This window comes from Delphinus delphis, chromosome 14 (genome assembly GCF_949987515.2).
Source record: "Delphinus delphis chromosome 14, mDelDel1.2, whole genome shotgun sequence".
In the NCBI taxonomy this organism is placed as follows: domain Eukaryota; kingdom Metazoa; phylum Chordata; class Mammalia; order Artiodactyla; family Delphinidae; genus Delphinus; species Delphinus delphis.
Genome location: NC_082696.1, coordinates 53,004,200 through 53,031,752, shown reverse-complemented (window position 1 = coordinate 53,031,752; position 27,553 = coordinate 53,004,200). Strand labels below are relative to the sequence as shown.

The following is a 27,553-nucleotide window of genomic DNA, read 5'->3' as shown; positions in this document are numbered from 1 at the left end:
TTCAGCTATGGAGTTCTATTTGTGGAGAAAAACCAAATACATACAAACAAATAGGAAAAGGAAAACAACATACAAAGGTACAACTGCAAACAGGCCGTGCCAGGGACATGGGGACTAGAGTGGAAGGTCCCACCATCTCCCTGTAGCCAGAGTTTGTTCCCTGAATTGCTTTAGGAATTCAAATAATATATTGTAATTCTACACATTAGCTAAATAAAGCCTGCTTTATTTCCTAAAGTGAAAACTGATATTCAAATAAAGCAGTAACTTTTTCTTTTCAACGGAGAAGACAGCAGATCTGCTAAGATGAAGTGCTGGTTCCCATCCCTAGCCAGGGTGCTAGGGTAGGGGGTGGGCAAACCTTTTCTGTAACGGGCAAGACTGCAAATTAATTAAGCTTTGTGCACCATACAGACTCTGATGCTACTACTCAATTCTGCAGTTGTTGTACAAAAGCAGCCGTGAATAACACACCAACAACGCGCATGGCTGTGTGCCATTTAAACTTTATTTACAAAACGGGGGGTAGACAGGGCTTGGCATGCAGATCATACTGTGCTGATCCCTATGTATGTGAAGTCTAACAAACTCTAGAGTAAATTTGTGGTAGTGGTTCCAAAGAGAGTTAAAAAGCAAACAAGAGACTTATGTTTTAAGTGGGTGTCAGAGGGCAAGGAACAAGAGAGGTGAATTAATGGGTGCTGCATCTTGGCCCATTTCCATTCCTGGATGGAAGAAATGCATATAATAAGGTCTTTTCAAGTAGTAGAAGCTAAAGAGAATTAATTTCAGAGGCAAACAAATTCCATTGCTGTCTATGAATCCTGCTATCTCACCAATTACTAGCCACGAGACAACAATCATTTCCTACGATCTAGATTTCGTCCTAGGACACATCTCTGCTAAATTTCTTGGTCCTTCTTTTAAGAAAGTGGTCAACAGACCAAAAAATATTATTCTCATATTCCAGCATAGAAATGAATTGATTTTATAATGAATTAAGTTTATAAACTGATAAGTTATTCCGCATTTGTACTGTAAAATTTAAGAACGTATTAGATCAGAAAAGTAAAAAGAAAATTAAATGAAAGCAACTTCACATACCTTTTCCCTTTCTTGAAGTGGCAACTATACTTGGGATAGTCATACAATTCAGTCATTCTCTCTTTGTATAAACCTCTGATAGGACACTGCTCAAGAAATGGCACAGTAATCTTGTTCTGGGCCTCCACAAAAGCCTGGAGAGAAAATTTAAATGAACAAAGCAAGTCAGATATAAAATTTTCCATGGGGAGTGTTATCCATTAATATGTATCAGCAAGATTCAGCGATTTTACTCCTGGGACTATATCCTAAGGAAACAAAAACACTACGTCGAAGAGATATCTGCACCGCCATGCTCACAGCAGCATTATTACAATAGTCATGACATGGAAACAACCGAAGTGTCCACTGATGGATGAATGAGTAAAGAAAAGGTGTGGAATATATATAGACAATCAAATATTATTCAGTCATAAAAAAGTAGGAAATTCTGCCATTTGGGACAATATGGATGGACCTTGAGGACATTACATTAAGTTGAACGGAGAAAGACGAATACTGTATGATCTCACTCATATGCGGATTCTTAAAATATAGAACAAAACAAAAGCCCCAAACTCACAGAAAAATCCGATCTGTGGTTATCAGAGGCAGGGGATAAAGGGAGCAGAACTAGATGAAGGTGGTCAAAAGACACAAACTTCCAGTTATAAGATAAGTAAGTACTAGAGACGTAATGCACAACATGACTATAATTAACACTGCAATAGGATATATATGAAAGTTGTTAAAAGAGAGTAAATCCTAAGAGTTCTAATCACAAGGAAAAAAATATTTTTTTTCTTTCTTTTGATATCTGTACGAGATGACGGATGTCAACTAAACTTGTCCTGGTAATCATTTCATGATACACGTAAGTCAGATCATTATGTTCAACACCTTAAACTTATACAGTGTTGTACATCAATCATATCTCAATGAAACCTGGATAAAAAGGATTTAAAAAATATATCAGTGAAAGCATATTTTCCCTCAATAAATAACAACAACTAATACTTCCATGGCACTAAGTATGCACCCAGCAGGTATTAACTCATTTAGGACTCATAATCCTATGCAGAAGGTTCTGTTTTAGCCCAGCTTTCTGGATGGGGAGACTGAGTCTTAGAGGTCAAAAAGGTGCCGAACATCACGCGGCTGTGAGTGGCAGAGCTGGCTCCCAAATCTACGCTCGAACCAAACACAGTATCAGCTACTCAGATCACGCACTGTCAAGACACTACACTCACGCTGTGCAAGGCTCCACGCCCCTCAGCAGCCGGTGAGCCCCAAACATCAGAGTTAAAGAAACCAAGTTAGAGATACCTAGGTACTACTTTATCAACTTTTGTTTTTGGCCGCGTTGGGTCTTTGTTGCTGTGCACGGGCTTTCTCTAGTTGCGGTGAGCAGGGGCTACTCTTCGTTGCGGTGCACGGGCTTCTCATTGCGGTGGCTTCTCTTGTTGCGGAGCACGGGCCCTAGGCGCGTGGGCTTCAGTAGTTGTGGCACCCGGGCTCAGTGGTCGTGGCTCACGGGCTCTAGAGCGCAGGCTCAGTAGTTGTGGCACACGGGCCCAGTTGCTCCGCGGCATGTGGGATCTTCCTAGACTAGGGCTCGAACCCGTGTCCCTTGCATTGGTAGGCGGATTCCTAACCACTGCACTGCCGGGGAAGTCCCATATCAATTTTGTTTTTGACAATCTTTCTAAGACCTTCTACCCTTATTATCAGAGTTCACCCAGATCTAAGGGCCGACCCCAGCTCCAAACGGTCTCTAAACGGGCTCTCCTACACAAACCACTGACCCCGCCCTGGAGAACCACGACTGTGTGCCGAGAGAAAGCTGTTCTAAAACTCGAAGTTTACAATGCTCTTGAAAACAAGTGAGAAAGAGTGTGAGGTATGAGTACAATGATGAATAACAGCTTTGCAAGAGGATCGGTTCAAGAGAAATGAAACTGTTATGGGTCACATTTCTTATTTCATTCAAACAGAAAGTAACATTGACTGAGTCCCACAGAAATACAACGCCAACTGCTTATCACGAGGGATTGGCAAACCTCGCCCTGGCCTGCTTTCCCTACGGCACTCAAGCTTAGAATAGTTTTTATATTTTTAACTGTTGGGCAGGTGGGTGGGGGGGAGGGGCGGGCTGCAAACCCAGCAGTGACCTAGGTGGCTCACATCTACAATATTTCCTGTGTGGCCCTTCACAGGAAAAGTCTGCTGACCCCACTCTATCTCATTAAAAACTGTCAACAAGGAGATTAACTCTTGTCTTTTAGTTACAAAGTCAATGCACAGCTGCGAAGCCGCGCGGGGGCAGCGTTCTGGAGATCGCTAAGCGTGTGCAAGAGCATCACCTGATTTCATGGGCGAAGGAAATGCCAGGCCTCCTTTACAGACGTGGAAAGGGAGGCAGGTGGTACTGAAGGCACTTGGCCAGCACCACACAGCGAGGGAGCGATACTGCTGAAGCGGAATCATGTTCTTCCAGTCACTGTAACAGTGACCGCGGCCGACTCCTTGCCTGATACTGGATGTGGAGACAAAGCAGACCTACTGGGGAGAAGGCAGGCAGCCTGGGCTTTCTCTGATCTCCTCCCGCTTGGGCTGGGCAGCCCCATCAGGGTGCTGGAGTGTCGACAAGGATTTAATGTGAACCTAGTGTGCGTCAGTACCGATCCTGGCATGGTGGGTGGAGGGGTGAGAAGTCCAAGACAAGATCCCTGCCATTGTGGAGCGAACGTTCTACCGGGGGAGACAAGACACAAGCCAGAGGGTTGCAGAGAACAGTCAGTCCTAAGGACGCACGCAGGGTAGCCGTGGGGCGAAGCTCCTACGCGAAGTAGCATCCACGAGACGCGCGGCTCCTGAACCGCTACTGCCAGCCCACGGCGAGCGCAGGGACCGGGAGGGGGCGCCACAGCAACGGGACGCTGCCGTGACATCTCCGTTACATTTCACAAAAATATAAAGCCCCCACGGAAATTTGAAAGCCATCTTTCACCACCAATCCTGGGCAACACTGGGATGGGGGTGTCCTTACTTCTAGCAGGATGGCCAGGGAGGCTCTTCTGAGGCTCTGAATTGAGATCTGATAGGTAAGAGGGAGCAGCTCTGTAAAGACGGGAAGAGCGTTCCAGGCCAAGGAAACTGCAGGTGCCGGGCCCTGGGCGGAGGAGCTTGGCAGGTGAGAAGAGTACGGAGGTCAGGGAGGCTGGGGATGAGTGAGAGAGACTGAGACCCAGGCAGGAGCTAGATCCCGTGGGCCCTGGTGGGCAGATGTGAAGTTTGAATCTTCATTCCAAATGCAAACAAGCTATGCCCGGGTGAGGAGACAGTTACATAGTCTGCTTTACCTTTTCAAAGGACTACTCTTGCTCTGGGTGGAAAACAGACTATAGGGGAGCAAAAGCAGAAATAGGGAAGCCGGTTAGGAAGCCGGGGCAGCGGTCCAATGGGAGACAAGGCCAAGTGGAATGGCTGGGCTCTAAAGGAGCAGGAACGACCACTGTAATGGGAGTAGGGACAGAGAAGATGGGCACAGCGCATGCTCACATCTAGGTTTGATGGCGGTTTCCCAGAAGGGCCTCGCCAGAACATTCTAGCTGCTTAGGGCTCCCACCCTGAGGCCCCAGCAGACTGAGGGTCTTGGCTGGCCCCTTCCCCTTCCACTGGGGGTCCTCTGAGAAGGGAGCCCTGCAGACTTCGTTTCCCTAATCCGTCTGATTTGTGTTTGTACGAGGCTGCATCTAGGCCTCATACCCTGGATCTTGGAGGACCACGGCGGGTGCATGAGTCATAGATCCTCAGTTCATTTTCCCTGGAAAGGTGGAACTGCACCCTCCCACGGTTTCTCTATCTTGCTTTGCTTCTCAGCTACAGTTACAACTGCTGCAACAGAACCCATCTCACACCAAAGCAGGCACACTGGCTTTTCTCACTTAAAATGTTCAGAAAACCATTAAGTCAGCCGTCGGAATGCTACTAAATAACTAGGCTCATTATATACAATCTTGCTACCTCTCGCCCACAAATGTGAGTCAATTACTTTAACTAGAGCAATATTCAAAGACTGCACCCTTCCCAGTCCAGTATCTAGATGCAAACAGTGTTCAAGTTCTTGAAAGTCTAAGTTCCGTCATAGTGTACATATTTATCATTTGGGCAAGTCCTTTTCATGGAGGCGGCTTTGTGAAATGCGGGGTTCCAAAGAACGCCAGTAATGCCTTCGTGGTCATTTATGGATTTGATAGTCTGGCTTCTGGGTCTGAAAATTAGAGCAAATTTGGGGGAAAGGGAAAAGAGGTATAAGGACAAAGAAAAGAAAAACTGGAGGAATTGCAGAATGGTAAAGAAGCAGGGTGAGGGGAATGAAATTCTCCTTGTCCCTCACGAGTCTCAGCATCGAAAGTCACACTCCAGGATATTATTAAAATCACTGAAACCTGAAAGCCCATGAAATGACACCAGCAGCTGAGCCTTTAAAGGGGATCACCAGTTTAGAGTCCATAGCTACGGATGAGTCTGAAAATATTGTTCTAAGAACAGCTGCTCAAAGCTAAGAAATCCAATTCACATTGCATTTTGCCTTGACTATCAGAAATCTTCAAAGCAAAGTCCCAGTTATGCAAGACGATTAAATCTGAGAGCTCTGCTGTGTAACACCGTGCCTGTATGTTAACGATGCTATACCGTACACATTAACACGTTAAACGCTGTTCAGAGGGCAGATCGCATGTTGAACGTTCTTAACCATAATCTACAAAAAACAACAAAACAAAGCTACCTGGCAAAGGGTGGCTCAGTTTGGGAGCTGGAGATGCCTTTACCTTCCCTGTCTTCAGAAAGAATTTTTTTCAAGTTGTCCTCATATGTACTATGCTTTAATCCACAAAATATCTCAAGTCCTTCTACAAGCACAATTTTTACATACAGGAATAAAAAGGATGCGTACAGCTCCTCATTAAATAGATATGTATACAGAACATCACGACAGGCAACACAGGATTGAACAGATGAATCACACGGATAAGATAAGAGCTACAGGAGAACAAATGAAGGGGAAATTACTGCTGGGATAGGGTGGTGTAGGCCTTGGGGAGTGGGGCAGGCAGGCAGTCCAATGCCCAGGAGGGACTTCCAGGTGGGAGACCCACTCCATCATGGGTACCACCCAGGTGAAACCAGGGATGGTGCTATCTACAACCCACAAACTTAGAGGAGTTTCTGTTGCAAATTATATGTAGGTGTGTGTAAATATATTATTTATTTAAATATATAGATACACACACACACACACACAAAGACACGCACATATGAATGAGCTGGTTAAAGCAAGTGGTTGGTGCCACAGCACGGCCTGGCAGAAAACCCCGATCGTAGTCATGTGTGAAGGGCTGAGAGCATCCTGGAGGCCAGAGGAGGAAGCACGCCTGGACCCCCTCTCCCTGCTGGGAGCGTAGCAGAATTCGGAAATGACTCTCCAAGTGCAGGGATATGCCCATAAACGAGAAGGCAAGAGGTGGCAAAGCTCATCCCGGAGGCTGCAGGAGGACCCAGGGCCAGGAGGGCTGGACGGTCACATGGAAAACCAGAGGCGCGCCAAACAGAGGGTGAAAGGCAGCTGCTGCAGGCGACCGCTTTAGAAACGGAGGCTATGGAGGAATGGGGTAATGTACCGGACAGATTTAGGAACCCACACCCAAAAGAGAGAAGAGTGCCCCTTACTTTCCAGTGCGCTCCGAACTTTCAAACATTAGCAGTCCATCAGACGACAAAGAAAAGCTTGCTCGGGTCACGGTGGTAACTACAATGCCATTACCTCAACCCAGAGAGGAGCCTTTCTCTTCCTGGTCCCACAAACCCCTACAAACCCCAAGGACGAGCCACGTCAAATCCAACAGGCGAGAGCCCAAAACCCACGGGGCTTGTCCTTGAACATTAAAAGCCCAGAGTGGGTCCCTCTCTTCTCTCTGGGACCATCTGCTCTCAGGTCAGGAAGGCTCCCACTAAGCTTCCCGCTGCATGTGGGTAACAGACCAGGTGGGGCCTTCTAGAAGCCCTGCCAGGACTCTTTCCACCTTCTCTGCCTGTCCCGCTGAAGGCAAATCAACTTGTTCCCTCACTGGGCTAGTTACTGTCAATCAAGGGGGAAGGAAACAGAAAGTCTCATTCCGACCTTAGATTCAAGCCTTGTTCTCAGATCTCGCCATCACCAGGGCGCCCCTTCAAAGTCGGAACACTAACCCTTTTTGGTTCCGTTCTTGGGTGTACACACTACTGACCAGAAGCCTGGCAAGGACAGAGGTGATCTGCACATCAAATCCAAACCTAACTAAAAATCCAACCAGGACGAAGTTAAACACGTGCAAATCCTCTCTTGAATAATTCTTGTATCAGTGAGGGAATCCAAACTATAACAAGAGTATTTGAAAAATAAGAAAAACTAAAACATTAAGAATTAAAGTTCTTAATGCAAATCACAACTACAATGAGGTATCACCTCACACCAGTCAGAATGGCCATCATCAAAAAATCTACAAACAGTAAATGCTGGAGGGCTTCCCTGGTGGCGCAGTGGTTGAGAATCTGCCTGCTAATGCAGGGGCAACGCATTCGAGCCCTGGTCTGGGAGGATCCCACATGCCGCGAAGCAACTAGGCCCGTGAGACATAACTACGGAGCCTGAGCGTCTGGAGACTGTGCTCCACAACAAGAGAGGCCGGGATAGTGAGAGGCCCGCGCACCACGATGAAGAGTGGCCCCCGCTTGCCACAACTAGAGAAAGCCCTCGCACAGAAATGAAGACCCAACACAGCCAAAAATAAATTAATTAATTAATAAACTCCTACCCCCAACATCTTCTAAAATAAATAAATAAATAAATGCTGGAGAGGGTGTGGAGAAAAGGGAACCCTCTTGCACTGTTGGTGGGAATGTAAATTGATACAGCCACTATGGAGAACAGTATGGAGGTTCCTTAAAAAAGCTAAAAATAGAGTTACCATATGACCCAGCAATCCCACTACTGGGCATATACCCTGAGAAAACCATAATTCAAAGAGTCATGTACCATAATGTTCATTGCAGCTCTGTTTACAATAGCCAGGACATGGAAGCAACCTAAGTGTCCATCGACAGATGAATGGATAAAGAAGATGTGGCACATGTATACAATGGAATATTACTCAGCCATGAAATGAAATGAAATTGAGTAATTTGCAGTGAGGTGGATGGACCTAGAGTCTGTCTTACAGAGTGAAGTAAGTCAGAAAGAGAAAAACAAATACTGTATGCTAACACATATATATAGAATCTAAAAAAAAAAAATGGTTCTGAAGAATTTAGGGGCAGGACAGGAATAAAGACACAGACGTAGAGAATGGACTTGAGGACACGGGGAAGGGGAAGGGGAAGCTGGGATGAAGTGAGAGAGTGGCATGGGCATATATACACCACCAAGTGTAAAACTGATAGCTAGTGGGAAGCAGCCGCATAGCACAGGGAGATCAGCTCGGTGCTTTGTGACCCCCTAGAGGGGTGGGATAGGGAGGGTGGGAGGGAGACGCAAGAGGGAGGAGATATGGGGATATATGTATACATATAGCTGATTCACTTTGTTATAAAGCAGAAACTAACACACCACTGTAAAGCAACTATACTCCAATAAAGATGTTAAAAAAAAAAAAAGAATTAAAGTTCTTAGAATGTGGTAAAAACACTTCGAGTTGAGATCTGTTTCTTTTCGGTACCTTTAGGAAGCCCCACTGATAGACTGGGGGCGGAGTGGCTGAGGTGTGACCTCTGCTAGCCATCAGAGTACCCCTCCCCGAGATCCAGGGATTGATCCAGAGCCGGGCAGGACGTCCATGCAGGATGAGGCTCGAGGCTGATCTAAGGGCTTTGTTTCATGAATCCCACACACGTCGGGGCAGCTGACCTGATCTAGTCCACAGGACGGATTCAGGAGTGTACCTGGAACAGGCTCGGGGGATGGTGTTGGTGCCTGGGTGTGCCCTATGCTGCAGGACAGCGCCCACACTGTGACTGATGAGGTACATCTGGCCCAGGGGAGGTGCTCTGTACCCAAATAGAAAGGCTGGGCCTGGAAAATGAGTCACGACGTCGGGAAGTCTGGGGGTTACCCTCTCTCTTGATCAGATTTTATCGTTTCTGGGGGCGGCAGCTTACGCTGAATGTCATACATAATGGTAGTGATACCTCTATGTTCTAACTATGCTCACTCCTTTCTACATTCTTCACATAAGTAAACCCTGTTCACTTTCATAAGCAGAGTCTTTCGTCAATGCTTCTCTACATGTAACAGTCAATAAAGTAGCTGTGAACCCAGGCTAAGTAACCAGAATCCTTTTTCAGGGACTGAGGTGAACACTGGAAGGAGAAGTAATCTTAGGAGATTTCGGGTTGTCAGGACTGTGTAAAGCCTGAAGGGGCAAGGCCCATCTTTCCCTACTATGTGGGAGAGGCTGCTAGAAAACAAAACAATCAGAGAAAAGCAGATGACCTAAGAGACAAAGAGAGACAGGTTTCCAGAAATATCATGTGCAGTCCCGGCTCAGGCTGTGCCTAAAGGCATGTACTGATCTTCAATTATGTGAGCCACTCAGCTCCTTTTTTTTTATATGAGCTAGAGCGAGCTGGCTTTCAGGTGCTGCTCGTCAAGAGTCCTGCCTGATACAGCTCTTCCAGGAGCCGCTCAGCTGGCCAAGCATGGGCAGGGTAGGAGAGGAGGAATCCACCAGAAGCTTGCCCAAGGGCTGGATAGGGAAGCCTGGAAAAGGTGATCCACCAATGAGAAAGAGTGAAATTTAACTAAACGTTCAAACCAAAAAGTTTTAAAGTAACAAAGCGAAATAAAAAGAAATTAATGAGCTAGAAAATTAAAGAGTACAACTTATAAGGCCTAGAACCATTTCTTTCTAAAAAGACAAACAGCAACCAAAAAACTCCCATGCATTCAACCGAAGCGCTGGCTAAACCAGTCAAAAAGGGGAGAGGAGTTACAGATGCTGGAAGTTTGAAATAATAAAGAAAGAGAGACAGGGACTTCCCTGGTGGCGCAGTGGTTAAGAATCCGCCTACCAATGCAGGGGACACGGGTTTGATCCCTGGTCCGGGAAGATCCCACATGCCGCGGAGCAACTAAGCCCGTGCGCCACAACTACTGAGCCTGCGCTCTAGAGCCCACGAGCCACAACTACCAAGCCTGCGGGCCACAACTACTGAAGCCCACGCGCCTAGAGCCCGTGCTCTGCAACAAGAGAAGCCACCGCAATGAGAACCCTGTGCACCGCTACGAAGAGTACCTCTGCTCGCCGGAACTAGAGAAAGCCTGCACGCATCAATAAAGACCCAGCACAGCCAAAAAAACCCCAAAAAACAAATAGAGACACAAACAAGGAGAGTAAAGTCATTACAAGAACTATTTCACATAATCCCCTGTTAGTAAATTTTAAAATCTCAATGACACGTACAATTTTCTAGGAAATACAGATGCCTAAAATTGATCCAAAAAGAAAGGAGATCTAAACAGAGCCCAAGAAATAATTGCAGTAAAAGAATTTGTCCCAAATAGCTCTAAAGATGAGGCCTATTAAATTATCAAGCAGATAGTTCCTGTGCTATTTAAACTATTTAATAATAAGTGCAATGGCAAGCATTTATTAAGCACTTACTTGTGTCAACCACTCCGCTCCACGGTTCAAAAACATTATCACTCAATTTTACCCACAACCATACACAGTAGTTTTCTCCAGATTATAAATCAGAAAATTGAAGCTTAGGGGCTTCCCTGGTGGCACAGTGGTTAGGAGTCCGCCTGCCAATGCAGGAGACGTGGGTTATAGCCCTGGTCTGGGAAGATCCCACATGCCGCGGAGCAACTAAGCCTGTGCGCCACAACTACTGAGCTTGTGCTCTAGAGCCCGAGAATCAAAACTACTGAAGCCCGCGTGCCTAGAGCCCACGCTCCACAACGGGAGAGGCCACCGCAATGAGAAGCCCACACACCGCAACGAAGAGTAGCCCCCGCTCGACGCAACTAGGGAAAGCCCATACACAGCAATGAAGACCCAATGCAGCCAAAAATAAATTTTAAAAAAAATTAAAAAAAAATTGAAGCTCAGAGAGGTTAATAAGCATGACCAATGTCACAACTCTGATAAAACTGTGGAGTTAAGATTCAAACCTGTCTTTCTACCTCTAAAGCTATTCATTAAATGAATATACACTACTGCTTTCCCATGAATAAACAGGTTCCAAGATCTCGAAGGGTTCTCATCAGCTTCTGGGAAGAACAGGGTAGAAAAAAAATTCTGGAAGAAGGGAGACAAGTTAGGAAGCTACTGAATGCCTAGCTCAGTGGCAATGCACGCCTGAACCAGGCAGTGACAGCCTGGATAAAAACAAGAAGGGTATGAGATTCTACACAGGCAGAACTGGAGCTCCAGAGAACGGTGTGCATGATTGAATAGAGAGCTGACCCAAATGGTCAGAGTGCCATCCACTGTTATACAGGAGAGACCCAGAGGTCTTTATTGTGACACATGCCTTGATTTCCCCCAATGAGAAAATTAGAATCGCAAACACTGTCCCTCTAATTTACAAAGACGCTACGAACAAGTGAGGCATCTATGAGAACCTTAACTCCTTGAAAGCGCCCTATATAAATCAAAGGTGTTACTATTGTTCTCTAATCATGTCTAAGCATTCTCTAGGGCAGTTTTCCCAAGCTTTCTGGATCTTAAGAATTACCTGGTGAGGTGATTGGGAAATAGATTTCTACCCAAATCAGATGCTACAGAAGTAGAGCTTGGGCATGTCTATTTTTAACAAATACCCAGGTGATTTTTATGACTGAATGCTTTCCCCCTGGACATGGCAGCATGGGCTGGTGAATGGATTCCAGATACCTAAGAGAAAAGAAAGAGGCTCAGAAACATCAGTTATCTTCGTTCTTTAGTTGTTAGTTCTTTCATAACTGTTTTCCTAAAGATACCATGTCTGATATCAGCATTTCTCATAGAGGACATGCAGATTATTGGAAACAAGGCCGAGTAGCTGCCTACGGGGAAAATATTAATGTTAAATGTACACAAGCACCTTAAGAATTTCATCAATGGTTTGGGGTCTGCTTTTCTAAAACGGAGCTTTCCCTGGTGGTGACCAAATGGGGCAAGACTCCCAGCCTCTACTCAAGATGCGGCTCAGCCTCCTTTCAGCACTGACCTCTAGCAGCTCAAAGGTTACGTGGTTCGCCCAACTCCAATCTCTGGTCTCCTAGGCTGATGTGTGAGTCCAGGCCGGCATGGGCCACACCTGTCTTGCTCATGACAACACATCCCTCTCCTCACCCCCATTTAACCCAATGCTTGGTGCAGTGGGCACACCGGTAAACCCAGGACAGGGGGAGAAGGGGAGGGCATGAGCACATATGGAGAAGGAAGGGGAATGAAACCAGTGGACCTATGGCATTAGGGCCAGCCAGCATCCATTCTCCTCCCCAGGGCTCTACCCTGCGTAGTGAGATACTAACCTCACATAGCTGTCCTGCCACTACAGAAGCCAAAGAGGGTCCCTAAGACTTTTACCAAATCTTTTTTCATTGTCACAGTACAGCCAAGAAGTGAGCACACATCTGGAGCTTGGCCAATCAAAACTCCCTCTCCTGGGATGCAGTCACTTGAACAAGCGACAGAGGGCCAAATCACTGTAATCACTGATGCCATCAGCAGTGCTGGGTGAAAAGTGGAAATTCCCACCACGGAGTCCCACAACTGTCTGGTTCCTGCCTGCTCTAAGCCTGGCCCTCAGTGCATCCCAGGAGCTGGCCTCATATCCTTGCTATGAATTCCTTATTTGCCTAACATGGCCAGAATTCATTTATACTGCTTGCCTCAAAAAGCTCATTACAGAAAGCAAGAGAAAGAAGACAGAAAAAGACAAGAGAGAGCACTGCTTAGAAAAGAGGATGGCCCAGGACCAGCAAATTCTATCACACTTTTGACAATTACCCCATGCACAGATCAAAAGGATGTCGTTCTCTAAATACATATTTCAACTGCGGATTTATCATAAGTGTGTTTGCGAACATACATAAGGCTAAACCTTTCTATAGGAGGTGGTGAGACCTTTAAGACCTGAGACGCCTTGCAGATTGAGATGATATGTGGTAACAGATTTACCTAGAGCATTTCCTGTTTCCACTAGAGGAGGAACAACACAGTAGTAATTCTCAATCCAGGTCCTTACATGAAACATTAATGAATGGATGGCAGGGCGTTTCACAGGCCAGCTTTGCCAGTGGGTTCAGAAAACACCAATTAAAAGAGGCACTACCAAATAGCTTTAAGGTAATGTTTGGCCTAGTTCAGTCGTCGTCCTTTAGAACAACTAAGCCACACTTAGATGCCACAGTTCCGTTGGCGGAGGTGTGGGGAATTCAATGCTTAGAATTTAAGTATCTTTTTCTAAATAACTAGAATTCAAAAGGAAAATCCTGCTTCATTTTGAGGATGAAAATAAAAAGACAGAGGCGTCTTTAAAGTTCAACATTCTGAGTAAGCAAATAAGAGGACTAGAGGCTGAAGGTCTACATCTCAAAACATTGAAGCAGCAGTGCCCAGGATGTATCATCTTTGTACACAGCTCTGCTGTGTGGGGAAAATGAATTTTTACATGCATTTTCTCAGTTGGGTGTCATTAAAACCTTGGAGCTAAGATGAATTGAGTGTGACTATATTCATTTTATAGATGAAGAAAAGGAATCCCAGGTAAGGTAGCTGGCTGTGCTCAAAGGCCAAGAAAATGAAAGACCAAGGGCTATGACTTCTATTCCCATCTGGCAAATATTCTGTTTCTCCACCCTGCCTCCCAACAGAGGTGACATGGGAAACGCCTGGAAACTCACAGGATGAAGGAACTACTTAAAAAGAGGATATTCACAGTTTGTCCTGATGTCTTCGAAAGAACACCATAAACCAAACCCAAAACCTAAAGTCTCCTATGCTGTTCATTATATCCAGTATTCCTCAGTTCCCAGTCAGCTTCATCTGCTGTCTGTTGGCTTAGAGACACTGAACTGGCCCTTCATGTTAGTGGAAGTCCTGGGAGCAAGCTTCCACGGTTGCCTCTGCGGCCTGACAGCCTGAGGGGGAAATGCAAGTGGACAGAAGGATCGTGGCTCACCCAGCTCCCCACCAGTTCTTGCCCACGCTGGCTCTGCCCCACTTTAGGAAAGCACACCGCCCAGGGAGATCTAGGCCAGACTGATACCAGCACAGAGCAGCAACTCCTCACGCTACCTGCTTTTAGGGTTAACCTCAAAGAACAAAAACAAAAGCAAGCAAGCAAAGAAAAAAACCGCATATTAGGATAGGCAGAAAGGATCCCAGGGAAAGGTGTTGACTGCCCTCAACTTTGTTCTCCACCGACCTCTGTGACATTAAAATACCTACACAGAAATCCTAGGCTATTTAAATACCCTAGAGATGATCAGAAGTCCTTTGAGATTTAAATCTTTCCTGCCAAGGAAGGGAACAGTGCGGGCAGAAAGGGGACGTTTCCAGCTTCTTCACCTGTAAGACTGAGGGACTGTTCTGTTCATTACCTTCACAGCCCCTTCTCAGCAGGTGTAATGGGCGACCCCCAACTACTCAGACAAATGGGGTGTGGGGGAAAAGACCTACATTCTGTATTCCTTTGATCCTCTCTGAAACAAATGGTGATGTCATTTTTTAGAAGGACTGAACATAAAAACAATTTTTTTTTTTTGCTGGTTCCTATTAAAGAGTTCTTCTCTCATGATCCACAAGGGATGGAGCTGTCGTTACTGTCCTTTTGCCTGAGGCAGCTCTCAGAGAGGGAAAAATAAATTAGCCATTTGATATCTGCAGCTGGTATTCTACATTTGCTTACCTCCTGTACCAAAGCCCCAGGACAGAGCTTCTGTGGAAGCCGGACTTGACAACTAGTTACAATGACAGCAGCTATCCCATGAAAGGTGTAAATTTTTCCTTTCTGTATCTCCCCTTCACTAACTCAGTAACAAGTTCTAGAATATTCAACCAAGAGGCTGAAGCCACAATACGATGGAGTAAAATGGGGAGACTCTTCAAAAGGCTACAGGGACATTGCTTCTATCTGGACTTTAGGGCTGCAAAACCAAGCCCTGGGATGCAGAGACTTTCTCACTATCAGGAAGGGGCGCAGATGGTGCCACGTGCACTGACTGCACCACGATGGACGGGGAGGCCAGGGGAAAGAAATACGCATTCGGTACTCTCACAGGGACCTGGCAGCGAGACGGCTGCTTCCGTAAACTGCAAGGGATCGAGAGGCAATGCAAAGCTGAGGGGGCACAGCAGTCCCCTCGCTGGTGACATACAAGTCTCTACTATTCCCCAGGACGTGTGGTCCATCTGCACAGTGAAGAACACAGGACCATGGTAAGGTCACTGGATTTGGCAATGGGGCTGCTGCTGATCACGAAGAGAATGGTTTATACTGATGGGAGACAGGACAAAGGAAGAAGGGCTATCAGCTGCATGGAGGGGCATGCAGAGTGGCTAATCGACAGGAAAAGAGGAGATGGCCCGTGACAGTATCTGAAATGAGATCTGAACAGGGCACACCCAAAGGGGCCAGGACGCCAACTGAGAGGAAGAAAGAGGCTGCAAAGAGCTAAGGCCGAGTGTGGGGTTTGGGGTTCACTTGTTTGTGTCCCACAGGAAACTTAGGAAGTTAAAGATTAGGAAGTGAATCACATGCACATTACTGTCAGTGGATGGGGGATGGGTGTCTTGCTATTAGTAGTCTGGAGGCTCAAGTTACCTCGGTGTCAAAATATCGGGGTGCATCAAGGCTGCTACATACTTCCTTCCATGACCTGCAAAGGACAAGCTTTTTTTTTTTTTTTAAATAGATTTATTTATTTTTATTTTTGGCTGCGGTGGCTCTTCCTTGCTATGCGCGGGCCTTCTCTAGTTGCGGTGAGCGGGGGCTACTCTTTGTTACGGTGCGCGGGCTTCTCATTGTGGTGGCTTCTCTTTGTTGCTGACCACGGGGTCTAGGTGTGTGGGCTTCAGTAGTTGTGGCTCGTGGGCTCTAGAGCGCAGGCTCAGTAGTTGCGGCACATGGTCTTAGTTGCTCCACAGCATGTGGCATCTTCCCGGACCAGGGCTCAAACCTGTGTCCCCTGCACTGGCAGGCAGATTCTTAACCACTGCTCCACCAGGGAAGAGCCTGCTGAATGGGAAGTATGGACTGACCATCTGTTGGGACCTGCCTATCTGTCTTCAAATCCTTTTTAATGACTGCAAACCTCCCTCTCTGCCATCTCACACTGAAAACTTCCAAGGTTACCCTGGTGTCCCATTTACCCCAGTGAGATTTCACTATGGTTCAGACACCTCAAGAGTATATCACACTTACGAGATGTCTAAAGGGCTTTTAACCCAGAGCCTTCCCTTTATCTTATTACTGTTTAGGTTGTATTTCCATACAGATGCTCCTAGAATTACACACATACTTTATAAAGTTGTAATCACTGGGAGCACTACAATCTTGCATCCTTCTCCCACTTCATATTCTACCTTAAGCACTTTTTCACTTAGAAAGCAATCTTTACAGCCCAACATTTTAATAGAGGCATGTACTATTTCGTTAAGCAGATCCACCAGATTTGACTTAAACACTAAACTATTGTTGGAAATGGTGATTTCCAATTTTTCACTATTAAAAATAATGCCCCAGGAGCTTCCCCGGTGGCGCAGTGGTTGAGAGTCCGCCTGCCGATGCAGGGGACGCGGGTTCGTGCCCTGGTCCGGGAAGATCCCGCATGGCGCGGAGCGGCTGGGCCTGTGAGCCGTGGCCACTGAGCCTGCGCGTCCGGAGCCTGTGCTCTGCAACGGGAGAGGCCACAACAGTGAGAGGCCCGCGTACTGCAAAAAATAAAATAAAAAAAATAATGCCCCAAACTGGCCCTTTTCTAGATCTCCCTATTTCTGAAGTGACACTATTACTCTCCCAGTAGGCCTGAAAACTCTTCTTCCTTAGGTATTTGCTTTTTGCTATCAGATGGGTTGATTTCTCATCATTGCTATTGATTTTACATTTATTTGGTACATACTCACGTCACTTGAACGCATTAATTCTAAAAAGTTTTCAGTTGTTTCCCTGAGGTTTTCTAGACACATAATCATAGAATCTATAATTAATGATAATTTTATTTTCGCCTGTACAAATTGCAGTTCATGTTTTATCGCACTGGTCAAAGCTTTGCAAACATACAAAAATAGTAGTGACAGAGATATTCCAGCCTAGCGCTTAGGTTGTTTTGAATATTTATCTTATTAAAGTTATTTCTATTTTTAGCTTTGGATTTTAATTCTTAAAATATTAACTAGGTTAATTATAGAATATAGGTTTAATCTATGAATGTAATAATATTAAATTGTTCTTGAATTCCTGTGACAAATTCTGCTTTTTTTTTTTTTAACCTGCTAACATTATTTAGTCTTTACATCTATATTCACAAGAAAGGTTGGTCCCTATCTTCACTGTCCAAAATGGTAGCCACTAGCCCCATGTAGCAAATAAGCAACTGATCACGTGGCTGGTCTGAATTGATATGTGCTATAAGTATAAAATATATACTGGATTTTGAAAACTTACTTTAAAAAAAAAGAATGTAAAATATCTTAACAGTATTTTATATTCATTACATGCTGAGATGCTAATATTTTGAGTATACTAGATTAAATTATTACAATTAATTTCATCTGTTTCTTGTTACTTACTGTGGCTACTAGAAAACTTTGAATTATCTACGTGGCTTACATTATATCATCTATTGGGCAGTGCTGAAAACACTGTTTCCTCTTTACAAAGGTTGAATTGACCTCAAAGAAACAACTGAGTTGTGTAGGATCTTCTACAAACTGGAACATTTGCTATAAAATAGGGTTACGTGGGCCTTCAGAGCTTGAAAGAATTCACCCAGATTCAAGTCCCCACCACCACTGTCTTTGAGAATTTTCTAAGTTACAAGTCTGCTCCGAGATTCTTTTATAAAGGATAGAGCCTCAAATGCCAGGAACTCTCAGAGTTGGATAACCTATATTAAATACTAGATTAAATCAAAGACTTACCGACAGCATTTCAGATCTTAGTATAAATGAGCTATCAATGTTCCTCACTTCCGGGCTGGTTTTTCATTGAAAACGTAACAAGCAGTTTTTCTTTGATTTAGAGGTTACGTGAAGATTTTCCTTTACACCAAGGTATGGCTAATACACCTGTGTGTACGTGCCTCTCACTGTGAGTAGAAAATGTTCCTGCTGCTCTTCTGAGTGTTAGAAAAACACACTCTGTCTTTTCAGTCTGAGACCGAAATTTCACTCATCAGATTTCAGGTGACAACTAGCTCGCGTCAATAACGATGTTGTTTAGGGGGAACTGGGCAAGGTGTGTATGGAGGATGCAGGGGGAAGGCACGAGCTGCAAAGCCCTCTGACACCTGAGGTACACCGTCTGAACAGGTCAGCGTGGGAGGGGGGTGGGGGGAAGCCGAGGGTACCTGCAGGAGGACACGGCAAGCACAGACATGAATATATTCCTATAGCTTGCATTTCCAAAGCTATTACACCCAGAGTCTTTGATCTTTTATCATTTCTTTAATGTGGACTGCCTGGGTTCCACTGGACTGCCTGGGTTCCACTCTTACTAGCTACGTGAACTTGGACATGTTACTTAATCACTCTAACTCAATTTCTTCATCTGTGAAATGGGAAAAATAAAAAGGCCTATGTCAGAGTTTGAGAACTGAATGGGATAGGGTACGCAAAGCTACCAGTGAAGTGCCCTGCACATGGTAAACAACCAGTCAATGTAGACCACGAAAATAACAGTGTATACGTCAGTGTCATTAGCGTCTATCCAGTGTTGACTGCAAGATCACCAATTGGCAAAGTTTCATCTACTAGTAAGTGTCTCGTCAACCACAGGACCAGCCATCATCAATTAAGGAACAGCAAAGTATGCATCCATTAACACGTAAACAAAAGCTGGGTCATTCCAACACAGCTGCATCACTCAATCACCATCAAAGGCTGAAGGAATCCAGGTTGTACCCAATACCTCAGACAAAGTAATCGTCATAGAGATAGTCCTTGGGGACAGTTTTCCAGCGATGCACAGGAAGTTCATCTCCTTCCCTCCATTACAGGCTATGAAGCTGCCTGTGACTCTCCATTCCCAGGCTCAATCCTGTCACAGCTCAGCCCAAAGCTGGATGGACAAGGTCATCTGTGGCAGAGTGGAGGCTAGGAGGCGGCCCACACCTGCTCCCTGCTCCGCTTAGCCTACCTGCGGAGCTAGAGCCTTTGCCTGCCCCTCAAGTGACCCATCTGTTTCTCACTTGGGGATGGCTACCCATCAACCTCTATAACCCACTGCTTCACCAAAGGAAAATGAAAACCCAGATACCAATCATTCTCACCCATGAGACCTCTGTCTTTCTTGAAGGGAATCAGGAAAGGGTGAGAATGAGGCAGTATAGATAGAAGTAAAAACCATTAGAAGATCTCAAAATGGTGGTGTGCTTACTTCAAGGGAAAGGACAGGGAAGAAGTTTTAAGAGTTTCTGCAGTGGGCAGAGGAGGAGAAAAATGCTAGTCACGAAGAACAGCTGAGAGCGGCAGAAAGGGAAGCAGGCAGGCCAGTGCTTTGGAAATGAAGAAAGACTTGATTCCTGCCTCTACTTTCTCCTCTTCCATGTATCATCGTGCCTGGCTAAGCCCTTCCCTCCACTCCGTTCCTGGTGAAGCTTTTCCCTAAGGACATGAAGGTGGTGGAGTCTGCAACCCCACTGGCCAGGGAGTGTGAAAGGGTTGGGGATGGGGGATGGGCAAGGAGAGAATTCCGATTCCACTAGCCAGGTCCACATCAGAAGGGAATGCCTTCCTGGAAAATCTGAATTGCCTTGGAAATCTGAGTTCAGTTCTCCAGAGAACACTGGTATATACGGTGGCAAGGGACCACAAGATATAAGAGCAGCTAACACATAGGCTTTTAGAAGCTGGCCTAGAGAACTACTCAGCATGCATTAATTTTTTTTTTTTAATGGGAAATGTACTCTGGGATTCTAAAGAAGCTCAAATAAACTTCTGGAATGCTGAGCACATTAGAAATTGTATACATATTTTTACATACTAAGTTAGCATGGCTATAAATAAAAGAGTCAAGGAACTCAGAGTGGACTGGAGAAACACTATTCCCTCAACCAAGCAAACTTAACCACATAGAGTATATGTAAATAATGAATCTCAAATGACAAGTCTTGGGCACTCCAAGGAGGAGAAAATACCCATGGGACATGGCACTTAAAGGTAAGCTTCGTTAACGAAATGAGACTTCAGCTCAAAATACTACGTTTCTCCAAAAGAATAGGAAAGCCTCATATTTTTACACAGAGTGGAAAATTCTCCCCCTACCCCCTTATAAAATATAAGAGGATGCTTAGAATTTAGTTCTCTTATAATTTTATTGTTGTTGCATTAAAATCAATAAGTAATCTATATGACCAGCATTCAGTTTTCAGGACCTGGTACTTCTTAAATATATACGATTTTCTTTCCTTTGGAGAAAATGTATTAGGCAATTTTTTCCTTCACATAATTTTTCTGTAGGGTTTCATTTTCCTTTGGTAAAATTCTGTTTTCCTTCTTTCAAATATTTTCATTTCAAATAGTTGGTTCATTAGTGTCCCTATAAACCATGAACATTATTCAAAACAGTTACGTGACCTTCTATGGGACTAAAAATGCTTTCACCTCTTTCCCATGAATCATTTCACAGAAAAGTGGCAGTACCAACATGTCTATTCACCCTCTCACTGCAGACAACACAGGATGATACCAGAAGGGAAACGCCACGGTTATTGATGTCTAGGGTTTGGTCTGAGCTACGAAGCCCACCTTATGTTTATTATTATTATTTTTTACATCTTTATTAGAGTATAATTGCTTTACAATGGTGTGTTAGTTTCCGCTTTACAACAAAGTGAATCAGTTATACATATACATATGTTCCCATATCTCTTCCCTCTTGCGTCTCCCTCCCTCCCACCCTCCCTATCCCACCCCACAAAGCACCCAGCTGATCTCCCTATGCTATGCAGCTGCTTCCCACTAGCTATCTACCTTACGTTTCGTAGTGTATATATGTCCATGCCTCTCTCTCGCTTTGTCACAGCTTACCCTTCCCCGCCTTATCTTTAATCACAAACCCTAATTTACCTTTGTCTGCTCGCTGTCTGGGTCTTCAAGCCAAGCGTAAGGGTCACAGATTTTATGCCCATGATAATCCTGTACCTGCAAAAGACAAAATATGGTATTAGATAACTAGTGTCTAATCCCAATTAAGTTACTACTTTCCGAATGTGGTACAGAGATAGGAAAGGCGCAGTCAGAAACAGCCCAATTGGCTCACTGGCAACGTGTCTGCCCAAATTACCACATGAACCAAAGCTGGCAGGTTCTCAAAGGTGTCAAGCCACCCTTCATGAAAAGAACGTTTTAGCTAGAGAGGGAAGAAAGATGAAAGGTCAGAATAGGAACCGCTCCATCTGTACAACACAAAACAAAGGCCTGCCGCTGTGCTAAAGAAACTTGAAAACGTGTTGTCGTAGCAAAGCACAGAATTACACAGTGCAGTGGGGATGCCGGAAGGGCACGCTTGGGAGGGAGCCACCGCACACGAGTGCACTGCCCTGTTCTCGCTAAGCTGACTGATGATTAGAAAATCTCCCTACAATGTACAATATGATCCGCTGTGCCTTTAAGTCTGAACTGCCAGAAAGCAAGTTAACTAATGTGCAATGATACTAAGTGACGTCAGCTGAGAAAGCTGACTTACATGCCATAAAAGAACGTTTCTAAAACTGAAGCTTTTCTTCCGTTTAGTGCACTGTTATGAAATGCTTTCTTTCACTGTGTAGAAAAGGAGGCACAAAGGCCTCAGGCATTGGGACTACCCTGATATTTAATGAATAAAATTGCCGAGCGCAAGAAGGGCCTGACTGAGGGGACACTTCCAGGAGCGCTCACAGGAGCTGATCTTCAGAACCACGTGGGAGCTTCTGAAAAACCAAATTCCTGGGCCTGCCCTCAGAGACGAACCGAGACCAGAAGAATGACAGGGAGTCGCCACTCCCCAGGTGATGATGCCTAAAGAAACTATCCACAGGTAAATGTCACTGCAGAACCTCTCCATTTCATACTCACGTGATTAATCTAATCAAATGAAACCACATGGACAACGTCTTTCCAGTCAAGTCTCTCTCAACAACTCATTAACATTCCGGCTAAGGCTTCTTATATGAGGTTGTCCAGAAGACTACCAGTGCCTCCAATGAGTTTTGCATCTGTCTCCTTGTTTTGTTCTATAATACCAAAATGTAACGGCTATTTCCGAAGGAAAGAGAACACTCTCCTGGAAAAGGAAAACCTGCTGTTTCTACTGCTGGTCAAAGTTTCAGCGTGGCTGCTGGCCAACTGAGAAGAATCTCCCCCAAGCCTCAAACCTCAGGCTTTCTGCAAGGGGTCAGCATCTGTCCTCATCTGGTGCCAGAGGAGAGCACCTGGGGAAATGCACACCTGGAAGAACGGGCAGTTCAGGTGGAACACAGGAACTGTTCTCAGCAAACAATGACTGACAAGTGCAACTGACAAAATCAGACGAGAGCCTTCCTGATGAGTCTTCCTAAAATTACCAATTTTCAATCCTTACCAAAAGCCTCTCTAAATTTTAGCTGATTATCATCACTGAAGAAAAGCTTTCTGTCTTTTCTTCTCATCTGCAAGTGTCTTACATTCTACACACCTTGGAATGGTTACAAAATATGCTTACAGTAACAACCATCTTTTCTCTGTCAATAAGGAATCAAAAACATTTAAAGTTGTGAAAGATCTTCCAATCCGGTATTTTTAGGAGCGATGTCAGGCACAAGATGGCAACACGCCCAGGGCCATACCGAGTTCAGCGTCAGCGCTGTGACTCCAAACGAGCTGCCGACAGCTTTTCCCCAAATACTCCTTGGAGGGGACAGACCGGACACTTAAAAAACGTTCCTCGATTATGATGCTGTTAGAACTCAGACATATCCAAAGACTTCACTTTTCATAAAGAAGGGGAAAAGACGAACTGCAAGTCATCTTAGCATTATGGCTAAGTGAAGGTGCTGCCAAGTGCTAGACCCAAAGCAATGCACATTCGCTGAATATCCATGTTGTCGTGCCTGATGCTTTAAAGCAACCCTGTGATGACAGTCCTACTTTCCAGACTACAGAATGCAATTCCCAGAGACTGGAGGGCCACAGATCGACTGTGAGCTAAACACTGCGCCACAGCCACATTATCTGATTTGGTCCTCACTGGGAGGTTATTCACCAACTCATTTTTCCAGATGAGGAAACTGAAGCTGGAGAGAATTAAAGCAATTGACAAGGGTCAGACTTAATAAGTGGGAGGGAGGACCGTGACCCACCTTGAGCCGACCTCAAAGCCTGCGGACTCAACCTTTGGCTAATGAAGCAGGCCAGTTCTGAACTGGCAGGTGCACAGCTGGACCTTGACTCAGAACCCAGTGTATCCTACACTGGACTGCCTCCTGAACGGTGTTTACCTCTGAGCAAACAGCCCCATCGCCATCTAAAGCAGACTGAAGTTAGTTATCAAGCAGACATTTTTAACCAGGACAAGAGACTGATTCTCTCCAGGAGAATCCCAGGAGCCGAGTGCCCTCCCCCCATCCCGCCCACTCCCTACATTTTTCTTTTACAAGATGATACCCTACAAATGGGGTGATCTCATAGCTACATCCCCTGAACTCAAGTTGTGCAGTATCTGATTCTCCCATCTGATTTAAGTTTGCAAACCATGCCTTATTTTCCCGAGAGGCTTTAAAAATAGAGTCCTGACAAGACACTGTTACTGTTCAATATTTCACTTGTATTGTTCAACAGCTCACCTGCTGCCTTCAGGATGAAGTGCAGACTTGTACACACAGCACGCAGAGCCCATCAAACCTGGCCCCATTTTCTTTTCTTTCCCTTTCCAGCCTCCTTCCAAGCTCATCCACCCACGGATATTCTGGCCTTCCTGCCATCCTAAAACAAATGCAATTCCATGACTGTACAGCCCTACATAACGATGACTTTAAGTCACACGCCAGAAATGTCCTTTCTACCTTAACCAACTGGCCAACTTCCAGGCTCAGTTCACATACTGTCTCTTCCTACTGATGGAAATTAATCTCATCCTCCCCTGTGTTCTCCACTCACCCTATACATTCTTCTAACTGCTGTAGCAGGCCCGAACTCCCTGAGGGCAACACTCTCAGGGGGGATGGGCAACGGCATTACAGTGGAATGGCAAGGTTTCCAGAACTCTGCTCACTAAAGCAGAAATCCACCACAAAGGGTTGCATGCTCCAACCCCACAGTTCAGCAGGAGACTGTGCCGTACGTAGCTGGAAGATGCTCAAGGGAGAGAGACAGAGAGCTACAGCAATCTCTAGCACCTGCTGGAGAGAAACGAACCCATCCTAGAAATCACGACTACAATTTGAGCAAATGCATAAGTCAAGCGTAGGGTTAGTAATCAGGACTCCGTCACAGGAAAAAGATACTCCACGCAGGCTATCAGGGCTGGGATAGATACACTGGGACCCACAGAGCAGGGTCCAGGCTGGACTAGAACCACATTTCCTTGGCCTTGAGGTTGACCGTGAGTTCTTTGATGAAAAGGAACTGGAGAGTATTAAAATCCACGGTATACTCTTTCAAGTTAATTGTTCCTAAGCTTTCTGATGTCTTCAAAAAATCCTCACTTAACCCTTTCAAGAACTGTAAAACACAGATAAGTGAACTGTAGGATTTTGGTAACCCTTAAAGGGAAAAACTAAGCAAGAAGCAACCCTGCCTTTAAAAATAAAACAAAACAAATCTAAAACAGCACTTATCAAACCCACATAATAGTTCTTTATAATTTTAATCTCTCCTGAAAACTCAAAGATTCTCAAGAACCAAACTGAGATATTCATGTCTTCCCGTTACTAAAGTCCGTTACACTGCAGGGCTGGACCATCATGTGAATGAATGAAGGATGATATTCTTACTACAGCAGCAAGTAAGCTCTGTGATTAGCCAAGCCGGCCCGAATAGTTCACATATGGGAGAGAAGGCCTGTAACAGGTAAGTGATCTGCCAAAGAGCATCCAGCAAGTGAGTGACAGAACCAGAACTAGCGCTCAGTTCTTCTTACTTGGTCTCTCCTCTTTTCCATTCCGGCTGGATCACTTTACTCCCAGACACAAAGGAAACAACTCTCTGAACCACAGGGATACAGCTTCTTGGGCGTCAGAGTAAATTTAATAAGCGAGCAGCTGAACCGGCTGAGAAAACATGGTTACCAGATGACCACAGGTCAAAGAAACCATGGATGCATCAGTGCCACTTGGGAATCTTAATTTAAAGCAATACGTCCTTTACGCTAAAGCCCCAGTACCCTTTATCCCCAAATGAGACTGCTTTAAAGTACAGACTTTCTGGCATAAATCTGGTCAAAGCAAACAGAAAAAAACCTAGAACTGTATCCTACAAAAATCTTTTTTATTTGGATTCCATTTTAAGTAATCTGAAGAATTTGGCTATTCCTACCAGAATCATGCCCACAACATTTGGATTTACTCCAGTTCTTAAAATGCCAAACTAATTTTTACACACACGAAAAGTGTTTGCCCAGAATTCCACCCTGGGGACCTCAACAGTGACCCTGAGGTCATCTACAGCTGAAGGAAACGGTGGCTAACCCCTGCACTAGGCAAAACTTCATTCTTTAAAAGGCCATCCTCTCCCCTTCGAAGACCTCGTCTCGACCCCACCAACTCCTGTTCTAGCTTAGGAACACTCGGATCAACACTGCCACAGCTCGGGGCCCTGCTCCACCTTCCCCAGGACTCTACCTCGGCCCGGCCCTGCATCCCCAGCGCCCGTCGCCCAGCGCTCGGCCAAGGGCAGGGGAAGCGCTCGATACACGTTTTAAAATCGAATGAATGAACTTCAACTCTAAGTATTTTTAATTTGTGAGTTGAAAAAGTTTGCTTTTGTTTTATAATTGGACATCACCTACACGCATACACACTTTTTCCTACCACCATATTTAAGCCAGAGCCTCCTCCGGTCAAAAAGCAGTGACACGTTCTGTCTTCCCACTCCCTTAAGATGCCCATTCCCACCTGGGCGTCTGCCCTTGACCCCGCTGATCTCCTTAGGAAGCGGCCCAGCGGCGGCTGACCACCGACTCCGCCGCCAGCAGGCGGAGGGTGGCCGCCACCAGGGCCCCCTCGGCTAGGGAGGAGCCCGGCGCCCCCCGCCCGGCCTTGCAAACAAAGGCCGAGGGGGAGGGGAGGGCAGGAGGGGAGGGCAGGGGGCGGCGGGGGTACTCACGGCGGTCTCATCGCGGTACACGTCGGGGTACTGGAAGGACAGCATGGCCGGGGGCGCGGGGGCGGCGCGGGCTCCGGAGCGATCGCGAGGTGGCCGGGCGGGCCGCGGGGAGAGGCGGGGGCGCGGGCTGGGCGGCGACGGCGGCGGCAGCGGCGGCGGCGGCGTGCAGCTCTTAGCCGGGACTCACGACCGGACCTGCGGCGCGGCGGCGAGGACTTGCGGGAAGCAGGAAGGAGCTGTCGGCGAGGCCGGCAGCCCCTCCCCGGCGGGCGGGCCCAGCGGCAGCGGCGGCGACAAGAGGAAGGGGGCGGCGCCGTGCGTGAGCCAGGCCGGGCGCACAGCTCCCTCTGCTGGAGCGCCGGCCGCGCCCGCGCCGCCCGGGCTCAAGGACTGCTGTTCCCGGCGCGTGGCGCACCCACGCCGGGACCACCGCCCCAGACATCCCCGCCACACCCACAATGCCACGGAGCCGGCCACACGCCCCACACGCTGGCCCCGGCCACCCGGCCACCGCGCCGGGCACACGTACGGTCACGCCGGCGGGGCCACCACGCCTCCTGCCCCCTCCCGCCCTCCCTGAAGTCCCCCCGCTGGCCGCTTCGCCATTGCCGCGCTCGCAGGGCCTCCCTCGAGCCGAATGAACCGCAGGGTTTGCGTATTGATTCCCCCATCTTCCTGTTCCCGTACTGGGTAGGGGCGGCGAGGAGAGACCGGGCCTCTCCCCAGCCTTGAGAGCGAAGGGCTTGAGGTGACCTAATTTACACTGCCTGTGACCCTGGACTTGGGAAGGAAGGAATAATGGATCGTGAGGACCATAAAGGAAACACACCTCTTTTCTCAAACCCCCTGGTGGACGCTGTGTGGTTGGGCAGCTGGATTATTTAGGTGCGATGAGGTGTAAGACAATGGATGAGCCCTTGAGATTTACCAGTTGAGAG

The 27,553-nt window shown here is 46.3% G+C and overlaps 1 protein-coding gene across 1 annotated transcript in view; it reads right to left on the bottom strand.

The window, feature by feature from the left end:
• PREP (prolyl endopeptidase) overlaps positions 1 to 26,830 on the bottom strand; it is a 136,470-nt gene extending 109,640 nt beyond the window's left edge. The window contains exons 1-3 of the mRNA XM_060030171.1: positions 26,616 to 26,830; positions 21,405 to 21,479; positions 1,105 to 1,238 (exon numbers count right to left, since the gene is read on the bottom strand). Coding sequence (XP_059886154.1) covers positions 1,105 to 1,238; positions 21,405 to 21,479; positions 26,616 to 26,660 — 254 coding nt within the window. The 5' untranslated portion in view covers positions 26,661 to 26,830. The remainder of the gene's footprint in view (positions 1 to 1,104; positions 1,239 to 21,404; positions 21,480 to 26,615) is intronic.
• Between the last annotated feature and the right edge of the window lie 723 nt (positions 26,831 to 27,553).